This window comes from Psammomys obesus, unplaced genomic scaffold (assembly GCF_907164565.1).
Source record: "Psammomys obesus unplaced genomic scaffold, mPsaObe1.curated_primary_1811, whole genome shotgun sequence".
Lineage (NCBI taxonomy): Eukaryota > Metazoa > Chordata > Mammalia > Rodentia > Muridae > Psammomys > Psammomys obesus.
The window spans coordinates 10,294,453-10,306,824 of record NW_026585626.1 but is presented as its reverse complement, the minus strand read 5'-3'; the positions used below and the strand labels follow the sequence as shown (position 1 = coordinate 10,306,824).

General features: G+C 43.7%; 1 protein-coding gene and 1 pseudogene across 1 annotated transcript; both read right to left on the bottom strand.

The window, feature by feature from the left end:
- Positions 1-1,794: 1,794 nt before the first annotated feature.
- LOC129682682 (triosephosphate isomerase-like) lies at positions 1,795-2,259 on the bottom strand. Its single transcript, XM_055615164.1, has one exon. It carries the CDS (start codon positions 2,257-2,259, stop codon positions 1,795-1,797), a length of 465 nt encoding a protein of 154 aa, XP_055471139.1.
- A 9,236-nt stretch (positions 2,260-11,495) lies between these two features.
- LOC129680475 (nucleoside diphosphate kinase, mitochondrial-like) lies at positions 11,496-12,031 on the bottom strand (annotated as a pseudogene).
- Between the last annotated feature and the right edge of the window lie 341 nt (positions 12,032-12,372).

The window sequence follows — 12,372 nt, the reverse complement described above, 5'->3', positions numbered from 1 at the left end:
TTCTTTCTTTCTTTCTTTCTTTCTTTCTTTCTTTCTTTCTTTCTTTCCTTCCTTCTTTCGGGCCTGGTGTTTATTTCCCTTACAAGTACGATGGTTCACAAACACGGTAGAAGGTCTTCAGCACTGTGGGGGAGGGGATCATCCTGCCTATTAGGGGGAACTGATCTTGGCCTTAGTGTACACTGAAAAGGGAATGGAAGGTGATTTCACTCTCTTTCCCTTGCTAGGGCCTGAAGGGACACTCCTTCCACCCCTCAGCCAGGAAGCCAAATAGGTGACATTGTATTCTAACCATTGTAAGTCATAAAGGGAGTAGCCTAGTTCCAACCATTATAGGGAGGTGTAAAAGATTCAGTTGTGGAGAAAGGGGAACCCTCCTCCACTGCTGGTGGGAATGCAAACTTGTACAATCACTCTGGAAATCAATCTGGCCCTTTTTCAGACAACTAGGAATAGCGTTTCCTCAAGATCCAGCCATACCACTCCTAGGCATATATCCAAAAGGGGCTCAAGAACACAATAAGGACATTTGCTCAACCAGCAAATGTAGCAGCTTTATTTGTAATAGCCAGAAGCTGGAATTAGCCCAGATGCCCCTCAACTGAGGAAAGGATACAAAAATTGTGGTACATCTACACAATGGAGTATTACTCTGCAATGAAACATAAGGAAATCATGACATTTGCAGGTAAATGGTGGGACCTGGAAAGGATCATCCTGAGTGAGCTGTCCCAGAAGCAGAAAGACACACACGGTAAATACTCACTCATATAGACATATAACATAGGATAAACCTACTAAAACCTGTACATCTAAAGAAACTAATCAAGAGAGTGGACCCTGACTAAAATGCTCAATCCCCATCCTGAAAGGCAAAGAGGATGGACATCAGAAGAAGAAGAAAACAGGAAACAAGCTAGGAACCTGCCACAGAGGGCCTCTAAAAGGCTCTGCCCTGCAGACTATCAAAGCAGATGCTGAGACTTATGGCCAACTGTTGGGCAGAGTGCATGGAATCTTATGTAAGAAGTGGGAAATAGTAAGATCTGGAGAGGACAGGAACCCCACAAGGCGAGCAACAGAACCAGAAAAGTTGAACACAGGGGTCTTCCCAGAGACTCATACTCCAACCAAGGAGATAACCTAGAACCCCTGCACAGATGTAGTCCTTGGCAGCTTAGTGTCCAAGTGGGTTACATAGTAATGGGAAGAGGAACTGCCTCTGACATAAACTGATTGGCCTGTTCTTTGATCACCTCCCCCTGAGGGGAGAGCAACCTTAGCAGGCCACAGAAGAAGACAATGCAGCCATTCCTGATGTGATCTGATAGACTAAGATCAGAAGGAAGGAGAGGAGGACCTCCCCTATCAGTGGACCATGGGGAGGGGCATGCGTGAAGAAGGGGGAGGGAGAATGGGACTGGGAGGGGAGGAGAGAGGGCCTTATGGGGGGATACAAAGTGAATAAACTGTAATTAATAAAAATAAATAAATTAAAAAAAGAAAAATAGTTCACTTTACATTTAGTTAACAAGCTCATGGAGTACATTTTATATGTCTATTAAGCATTTCTCACACTTCTGTAATAAAATCTTTAGTTACATTTAAAAAAAAGGGTAAGGAAGGTACAGTGTGGATTAGGCCACAAGATGGGGCAGATGACATCATCAGAAACAGGTGACAGGTAGGAGCAGTTAACTACATTTCTGAGCAGCCTACTCTTGGCTTAGCAGGTAGGTAGGGGAGATGGGCAGACTTACTGTTTGGCATTGATGGTGTCCACAAATTCAGGCTTCAGAGAAGCACCACCCACAGGAAGCTGTCCATATCAGGCTGGCTTGCCAGCTCTTTGTAGGCTGTTCCAGTCACAGAACCTCCACAAATGAATCCGGTGCCATGAGCTACTGCATCAGAGACATTGGATTTCAGCCATCCCTCGAGCTTCTCATGTACTTCCTGAGCCTGCTGAGGTGATGCCATCTTGCCAATACCAATGGCCCACACAGGCTCATATTCCAGGACGACTTTGTTCCAATTCTTCTCATTGCCTGCGATGACCTTGGTTTGTTCAAAAACAACCTTCTTGGTGATGCCAGCTTCCTTTTTGTCTAACTTCTCCCCAATGCAGGAGATCACTACAAGTCTCTCTGCTAGGGCATGGCCCACTTTCTGCCCAATCAAGTCATCTGACTCCCGGAAGACATGCCTTCTCTCCGTGTGCCCTGGTACTACCCACGTGGTTTCTAAGTCTTTGATCATGCCAGGGCTGATCTTCCCAGTGAAGTTTCCACTGGTCATTTTGTAGCAGTTCTGTGCAGCCACAGCAAATTTGGGATCTAGTTTCTGCCTGGTGAAGTCAATGTGGGCAGTGAGGGGTTCACAAACCACCTCAGTGTCTGCCAGCAACTTGCTGGCCTTGCTCAAGGTGCAGATGAATTCTCCTAGGTACTTCTTCCTCCGTTCATCTTCCAGGTGAACCCCATGAAGAACTTCCTTCAAGGCACCCTGGCACTTGGACACTCTCCTTGAAGGTATGAGCCTCCTTGAACAATTCCATTAGTGTCCTTCAACTGTTGGTTTGTTTGTTCTTGGCTTTCTTTATGGGATTTATTAATTTCCTCCAGTTGTTTGCATTTTTCTGGATTTCTTTAAGGGATTTGTTCATTTCCTTTTAAAGAACCTCTATCATCTTCATATATTTGGTTTTTAAGGTCTCTTTCTTGTGCTTCACCTATGATAGAATATTCAGGGCCTGCTGCAGTAGGATAGCTGGGATCTAGTGGAGACATATTGTCTTGACTGTTACTGATTGTGTTCTTATATGAGCAGCTAGGTATCTGGGTTTGGGGTGATTATAGGTCTAGAGGCTGTCTGTCTTTGTTGGTTGGGTGTTTTGTTCCTTGATTTCTGTTTTTTTTTTTTTTTTTTTTTTTTTGTCTGGATTTTCAGAGAATGTGATGGGTGTATGCTGCCTGCCTTACTGACTTGTTTGGCTGGTGTGTCCACAGGGAATGCCCGATGGTATTGGAGGCTGGGACGCACTTCAGAGTTAGGGAGGATGGTCAGGAGGGGATAGTCTATGGGCTCCACAGGAGAGGGGGACTCGGGAAGCTGTAGCTAGCATTCTTTTTTCTTCTTCTTTTATTATTATTATTATTATTATTATTAATTACACTTTATTCATTTTGTATCCCCCCCCATAAGCCTCTCCCTCCTCCCCTCCCAATCCCACCCTACCTCCTCTTTCTTCATGCATGCTCCTCCCCAGTCCACTGATAGGAGAGGTCCTCCTCTCCTTCCTTCTGATCTTAGTCTATCAGATCACATCAGGAATGGCTGCATTGTTTTCTTCTGTGGCCTGGTAAGGCTGCTCCCCACTCAGGGGGAGATGATCAAAGAGCAGGCCAATCAGTTTATGTCAGAGACAGTCCCTCTTCCCATCACTATGTAAGCCACTTGGACACTAAACTGCCATGGGCTACATCTGTGCAAGGGTTCTAGGTTATCTCCATGAATAGTCCTTGGTTGGAGTGTGAGTCTTTGGGAAGTTCCCTGTGTTCAAATTTTCTTGTTCTGTTGCTCTCCTTGTGGAGTTCCTGTCCTCTCCAGCTCTTGCTATTTCCCACTTCTTACATAAAATTCCATTCACTCTGCCCGCCAGTTGGCCATCAGGATCAGCATCTGTTTTGATAGTCTGTAGGGCAGAGGCTTTCAGATGTACAGGCTCTGAGAGCAACAATCAATAAATAGGACCTCCCGAAACTGAAAAGCTTCTGTAAAGCAAAGGATACTGTCATCAAAACAAAGCGACTGCCTACAGATTGGGAAAGAATCTTCACCAACCCTTTATCTGACAGAGGACTCATATCCAGTATATATAAAGAACTAAAGAAGCTGAAAAGCAGCAAACCAAGTAATCCACTTAAAAAATGGGGAACAGAGCTAAACAGAGAACTCTCTGTAGAGGAATATCGAATGGCAGAGAAGCATTTAAAGAAATGCTCAACCTCATTAGCCATTAGGGAAATGCAAATCAAAACAACCCTGAGATTTCACCTTACACCCATCAGAATGGCCAAGATGAAAAACTCAAGTGACAACACATGCTGGAGAGGTTGTGGAGAAAGGGGAACCCTCCTCCACTGCTGGTGGGAATGTAAACTTGTACAACCACTCTGGAAATGAATCTGGCGCTTTCTCAGACAACTAGGAATAGCGCTTCCTCAAGATCCAGCCATACAACTCCTAGGTATATATCCAAAAGAGGCTCAAGTACACAAAAAGGACATTTGCTCAACCATGTTTGTAGCTGCTTTATTTGTAATAGCCAGAAGCTGGAAACAGCCCAGATGCCCCTCAACTGAAGAATGGATGCAGAAATTGTGGTACATCTATACAATGGAGTATTACTCAGCAATGAAAAATAAGGAAATCATGACATTTGCAGGTAAATGGTGGGACCTAGAAAGGATCATCCTGAGTGAGTTGTCCCAGAAGCAAAAAGACACACACAGTATATATTCACTCATATAAACATACAACATAGGATAAACCCACTAAAATCGGTGCATCTAAACAAACAAAGCAAAAGAGAGGACCCTAACTAAAACGCTCAATCCCCATCCTGAAAGGCAAAGAGGATGGACATCAGAAGAAGAAGAAAACAGGAAACAACCTAGGAACCTGCTACAGAGGGCCTCTGAAAGCCAGAAGAAGAAAACAGGAAACAACCTAGGAACCTGCCAGAGGGCATCTGAAAGCCTCTGCCCTGTAGCTAGCATTCTATTGCAGCCCTAGGAAGGAGACTGACTGGTTAGATCTAAGGGAACAGAGAGAGTGGGAAAGGTTTGCTGGCAACTATCCTTCTCTTTTCTTTTGCCCTATCTTTAATTCTAAAGGAATGATTATGCTTATAGATGAAAATGGATGGTCATTGTGTTCTTATTTTAGAATGCTAGTCTGCAACACAGTTTAATTCAGCTCAAGTTCCTGAAAGAAATGTACACTTCTCACTGATAACCTCTCGCCTTGCCTTTGAACATGGTGTGTGTGAGTGTGTGGGGGTGTGTGCATGTGCGTGCATGCATGTATAAGTGTGTGTGTGTGTTTTAAGTCCTGGAAATTATCTGTCTCTCTTGCAACTTTGCTCTTCTGGGGAATTCCCAGCCAATGGGCAAGAGTCAACCCAAACAGTGTCCATTGTGAATTTTGATCTTATTGATAAGGAATATTTAATATGTCACTTCTCTATGTTCCCCAACTACCAAATACATATTCCCGTATGTCAGTGTTCTTAGGTTGTGGTGGGGGAGAGTTCTGGTATGGCATTCTGGTAATATTGTTCACTGCCTGGTCTCCTATGTGAACCTGTGAGCTCTCTGCACACCCAAACACAAGCCAAACTTGTGCCTCCCCCCCCCAATCAGAAATAAATAAAATGTACTTTTTGTTTTTAAAGTGGGCCATTGAGGTGACTCAGCAGGTAAAAGTGCTTATTGCCAGGTCTGACAATGCAAGTTCTGTTCCTGGAACCCATATGGTAGAAGCAGAGAATCAACTCTCGCAAGTCTCCCTCTGTCTTCCACATGTGCCTGGTGGTGCCTGTACATGTATGTGCATGCTCACAGACACACATACTTCTTTCAAAACCTTTCTTAGTTAGGGTTTTGTTGCTGTGAAGAGAAACCGTGATCACAGTAACTCTTATAAAGGAGAATATTTAATTGGGACTGATTTTACAGTTTCAGAAGTTTAGTTCATTATCACCATGGCAGGAAACATGGCAGACACAGTGCTGGAGAAGGAGCTGATAGTTCTACATCTTGATCCACAGGCAGCAGAAGGAGACTGTGTGCCACACTGGGCATAGCTTGAACATCTGAGACCTCAAAGCTCACCTCCACAGTGACACACTTCCTCCAACAAGGCCACACCTCCCAGTAGTGCCACTCCCTGTGGGTCAAGCATTCAAACACAAGTCTGTGGGGACCGTTCCTATTCAAACCACCACAGCAGCCTAACCTCTTCCGATCACATTGATCTCCTGTACTTCTGAAATGCTTCTACCTATCATGGGTGAATGGTCTCCACTAGTCTCACAAAAACGCATTGGTAGGTATCATAATTCAAAATTTACATCCCCCCAAGCCTTAAAATTACTTATTCTAAAATAATCTCAAGAAAGACTTCATCAGCTCATTCCCTGAACTAATGGTATTCAGTGCTGGGCACCATCTCTACCCATGTGAAATGGTAATGTCATTTTACCATCCACTCCCTTCATGAAGCAGGCGCCTCCACCCCATGCCCCATACCACCACCCACACACGTAAGATGAAACGATTCAGAAATTGTGCTATTCATTCATGTGACAATGGAAGAACATTGGGGCGCACCCCACTCTACCATCCTCATTCTCCGGCAGACACTTGTCCTCAGTGATATGCATACCTCCATTTCCCAGTTCTAAGCCCCTGCCAGCAGACCATGCCTACAGGCCTGCTTGTGGGTAAGGATGCCTAAAAGCCACAAACAGCCTCCACTTGTTGCTACACTCATGCACTTTGATTGGACATCTTCCTTCACAATGCGTATGACCATATATTTAGAGTCTTTACAATCCTAATGGAAAATCAAGGAGAATCAAGATGTATTTTTAACTTACTCAGGACTGAGACTGGAAGGAGCGGTATGGAAGGCTGAACTCAATGACCTGTCTCCCCCAGCAAAGAGGGGTTGACAGCTGGAGGTGACACAGAAGAGGAGCAAGAAAAAAAAGCTTGTCAGTAAATATTACTATGTTACCACAATTGTTGAGATTACAAATATCAGGCAATAATATTTGCCTCAGCTAAAAGTCAAGAATCGCCTTCCAGCTGGGGTAGCTCAGGTCTTAACCCTCACACCTGGAAGGCAGAGTCAGGAAAACTACAAGTTTGATTCTAACCTGGCCTATATAACATACTATCAAAACAACAACAATAACACAAACTAAAATAAAACCTGAGAGCTGTCACCCAACCTTTCACCTTTAACTTGGGTATTCTAACTATGTTTTTTTCACTAGCATTTCTATTTCAGTGCTACATTTCTTTTAGACTTACAGAGAGAACCATTTGTTAAAATCTCTCAAAGCATGGCACACTAGAAAGGGTTCTGGATGTGGAACTGTAAGGCATTTGAGTTTTGGACAGTTCTTTGCCGTGTGCTCATGTGCCTCAGTTTTTTTCATTTCTGATAAGAAGGGAATGGGAGGATGTCTCTAAGCTTAGAAAAATGTCAACTTGTTATGGTAAAAGTTTGTCAGTGGCTTTGGTCCAAGAGTTTCCCAAATTTGTTTTTACTTCATTGGCATGAATAGTCAGACAGTAAACAGAACCTGGACAACCCCCCCCCATTTCAGTTCATTCATTCACAAAGAGATTATAAACACAATATTTGCCTCCAACAAGCTATTTTGTTGTAGTGAAAATAAGAGATGAAGTAGCAATCTAACATCAGTGTAATACACTCCCCCAAATTGTGAGGAATCTTTATTACAAGTATTCTCTTTGGGTATGAATAAAAGCTGATCAATATGTAAACATTGAGATTTCTTTCCATAAATTGTGGATTTTGTAGAAATAATTGGTATCTGCCTAAGTAGTATTTGTTACTCTAGCTCGTAATTACTCTATTTATTTCCCCATTCTCTCTTCATCAGTTTGATCATCCTTTTCTCTCTCTTCTGAGGCCCCCAAATACAGAAAGAGTTACAGCAAGCTTGTGTAAATAGATTCACACAAGGGAATGCTTATGTTTTCAACCCCCAACAAAGAACTAAAGCAAGAACTCTAATGCTGAAAAGTCACTTAGTCTTCATTTCCGAGTCTGCCATTCCTAAACCTGGGAATGAACTTACACTCAACATCTTGTCATTTCTCTGCCTGATCTCTACACACTGGGACCTGTTCAGTCACATAATTCTATCCTCAGTGTCAGACCTCAGAGACTCAGAGCCTGAAGTTGCCATCCTTTGTCCATATTACTTTATTAAAATTGTACCAAAACCTCAAAGTCACATTTCAAATAAAGGGTATGTATGGTTTGGAGAGAGCTGATTGGGTACTATGAAACCTGCCTTCCAAGAGGCCATGAAGAGCAGGGGATGGTGTAGAGGGACCCTGTGAAAGGCTTAATATGACTCCTTTTTATCGGCTTTACCATTTTGTGAAATTCTTGAAATCTTTAGTATGTGAAAAACTAGCCAGTCCTAGATCAAAGAAAGGTCGATATGTTTTAATCCATCCGTGTAGTCTTTGCTTTATTTTCTTATTAGGATCTATGAGCCTGGGGTCTTTCACAAAGACACAGTACTGGAATAGAAGTTATCTTAGCTTCGTTCCAAGAAGATTACAGAAACAAACAAAACTAGTTGGGTGTGGTAGTATGCACCTGTAATTTTAGTCCTCAGCCACAGAGGTAGGAGGATCAGGAGTTCAAGGCCATCTTCGGCTGCATAGCAGGTTCAAGGTCAACCTGAGCCACCAGAAATTCTATCAAAAAAAAGAAAAGAAAACAATACACAACTTGAATGCAAGGAAGTTGTAAAGATATCCGCACAGGACGTCAAAGGGCCAAGCAAACAAGTGGCATCAGATGGGAAGATGTACCCACTCCCTTCAATGAAATGTAACCACGTCTTTTGTTGATGATGAAATGGTCTCATACTGTAGACCTGTGCCCCTCCCTCAGTCCACTGATAGGGGAGGACCTCCTCCCCTTTCATCTGACCCTAGCTTATCAAGTCTTCTCAGGGTTAGCTGCATTGTCTTCCTCTGTGGCCTGGCAAGGCTGCACCTCCCCAGGGAGAGGTGATCAAATAGCCAGCCACCGAGTTCATGTCAGAGTCAGCCCCTGATCCCCTTACTAGAGAACCCACTTGGAAGCTGAGCAGCTTATGGGCTTCATCTGAGCAAGGGGTCTAGGTCCTCTCCATGCATGATCCTTGGTGGGAGTATCAGTCTCTGCAGATCCTCCATGGGCCCAGATTTTTTGGCCCTGTTGATCTCCTTTTGAAGCTCCTGTCCCCTCCAGTTCTTTATATCTCCCCCTTCTTTCATAAGATTCCCTGCACTCTGCCCAAAGTTTGACTATGAGTCTCAGCATCTCTTTCAATACCCTGATGAGTAAAGTCTTACAGAGGCCCCCTGTGGAAGGCTCCTGTCCTGTTCCCTGTCTTCTCCTACTTCAGATGTCTATTCTGTTTGTCCTTCTAAATGAGGTTTTAGCCTCTTCCCTAGGGTTCCTGAAGAAAGAACATAAAAATTATCAAATAAGCACTTTCTCCAAGGAAATTTTAAAAATCATGTATCTGTGGTGCTGATGAAGGTGTGAGAACAGAGAGAAACCATTCATGCAGACTTTCTCACATGAAATTTGAATCAAGTTTTTTGAAATATGTATGTCTTTCAACCTGGCATTTTCTCATGCAGTAATTTATCTTAAGGAAATGACACAATCTCATAATGAGCCTGTTTTTCCAAATATACTCCAGATGCCTTACAGTGGCTAGAAATAAAAATAAATTTTAATATTGATACCAGATTGATCCCTTCATTGTTACTTCCATGAGTGGAACATGAAGCGGCCTACCCCAAGCATAATCACTAAGAAACTAGTTATGACATACTGGAAAGTTTTGAATTATACTAAAATGGCAAATAGTTACACAGTTCTAGAAGCCATGGAGAATTGGGTCTGCCCATTGTGTGAAAGCATTTTGTAGGAAACATACTTCACTGATGAACATTTGAAGCAGAGTTCTTACTAATTTCCTTGGACATTTATGTGCTTAGAAAAAAAAAATGTCTTTCAGACATTCAAAAATTCCTGAATTTAGAGTGAATTATTTTTTCATAAATATATTCATATGTTTTAGGAACTGTAGACAAATAGTTTACTCTTTACATAAACTATGCCAACAGATTCAAAGTGATTGTATTTAATAAAATAAAATAATTTATTTTTATCCGATAAGCTTTAAAAATTACCTATGATATTGGAAAGACAGTTCAGCTGAAAGCTGTATTTTCTCAGCTGGACTTTGCTGTTGGTGTCATCAGCATACATCCACAGCTTTGGTGTTTGTTCACGTATCCACATGTGTCTGTATTTACACTGTGTATGCAACACAAACACTAACCATCTCTATATATTGATTTATAAGAATTTATAGGATAACTTGACTCCCTAGATTGTTACTGAATCACATTTCTAAGATATAAGTCAGCTACAGTAAATCAAAAACAGCAGTAAGAATCCTTGGCCAGAAAATCCACAGACACTCCCTCCCTCCCTTCCTCCCTCCCTCCCTCTCTCCCTCTCTCCCTTCCTTCCTCCCTCCTCCCTCCATTCCTTCCTTCCTCCCTTCCTTCCTCCTCACTACCTTTCTCCTTCCTTTATCTCTGCCTTCTTGCCTTTCTTTTTTTTTTTCCCCTTGCAGTAAGGATTCATGCACTTGCTCTGTAGCTGAGTATGGCCTTGAAGTTGGAATCCTCCTGCTTCGTGTTCTGAGTTCTGCGCTTATAAGTAGGCAATGTGTGCAGAGCGCTGCAAAGAGGATCAGGGCTTTCCGCACACTAGGCACACACTGTATCAACTGAGTTACATCTCTACTCGTCCAGAGACGGTCGTAGCAGTATAAGTCACCCGCCTACACAAACGCCATTCTTCATTTCCTCCTCAGTGACAAAATCCAGCTCTGTTCAGGTTCAGTGCAGGCTTGTGCTCCTAGAAGGGCAGACTGAACCCCAGGGACAACAGGTAAATCCCATTTATCTAAGCCATTTACGGTAACTTTATCATTGCGGTCAGTTACTGTTTTAAGCAAGAACAGAAAAGAACTTCTTGTGAGACTCACATGAGTGATGTCTGCCAAGAGAGCTTGGTCAATATTTTACTGTGCTTGGGACCCGAGGGAGTCCCGTGTCCCCTTCTACCTGTCTAGCTGTTGGCTACATGTAATTGAGTCTTCTGAACTCAGGAAATGAAGGTTTTATATTGGGCATAACAAAACAGAAAGACAGAAGGAAGCTTGTACACCTTGGTGCTGCGATTAAATAACTATTAAATAAATTAAATATCAAAACCTAGAATTTTCCCACTTCTCAACCTCTTACCAATGAAGAAACATTGTTTTGTGTCTTATCAATATTTTTGTTTGTTTGTTTAAGCATAAGATTTTAACGTCTCGCCTTTGAGGCAGGTGAAGACACCCTTTACAGTGCCCCAAAGGTTGTCTGGCACTCCGGTATGAAAGGATATGGTCTGGTATTGTGCTGGCTTAGGGTACAAAAAAGCACGTTAATTTGAGGTTTAAACTCTCCTAAACTGGAGTTGGACAAAAGGTGAAGAAGGTGTGTTTTGGGGAGATGGGAAGGGTGTGGGCTTGAGTGCTTGTTGACAGAGAAGCTGGTCATGGGTGGACCCCAAACTGCAAAGGGTAGTTCAAACCCTCAGGCCGGGTAGCAGCTGCCATGGTGACCTCCGTCTGCCCAGTTCCACAGTTCGCAGCTCTGCAACCCCTACTGGATGTCCCTCTGGACCCCCTCCACAGACTCGCTAGCCTGGATGACATTCCTGCTGATGTGAACACTGCTTCTGCTGAGTCAGTGTGTCCTATCGTGGCCCCTGAGATGTGGACCCCATTGTGCCCTGCCCAGACCATGGCCACCACAGGCCCAGAGCTCATGTAGCAGATAAGAGCCGGATAGAATGGCTTCCTCCGTAGGTCCCAGGAGTGCTCAGCAAGGATGCTCTCCAGCGCCTGCAGCATCTTCATCCCCACCAGCTTCACGCCCTGCCTCTCAGTGTTGTATCACAATCCCCACCAGGCTCCGCTGCACCTCATCTGGTGTCACAGCAACCAGGGTCCTCTCCTGAGGCCAGGGGGGCCCCCGGAACTAGGGCACACCACCAGGCTTGGACAGTGTGGCCCACACAACAACGCTCGCAGGGCCCGCAGCACAGCACGTCCAAACAGGTAGCCCATGGCGTGCGCTGGCGCGGCGCGTTACACAGCACCGTGTCTCACCAATATTTAAGTCACTTTGCGTTGGACCTTCTGTTACGAGCACTCCACCTTCTACACCTCTCAACAGTTCCTATACCTCACTAAATTTTAACTTTCCTCGATGTCCTGCTGTTGTATGAAAATGCTTAAATAAAACAATATTTTTGTTTATGAATGAGAAAAACTATAATGCGTCCTACCGCAACTCAAGGCATCTGTGATGGCTTGAATGGGAATGTCAGATCAGCAGGAATGTCATCCAGGCTAGCGAGTCTGTGGAGGGGGCCCGGAGGGGAGATCCGGAGTGGTTGCAGGGCAGC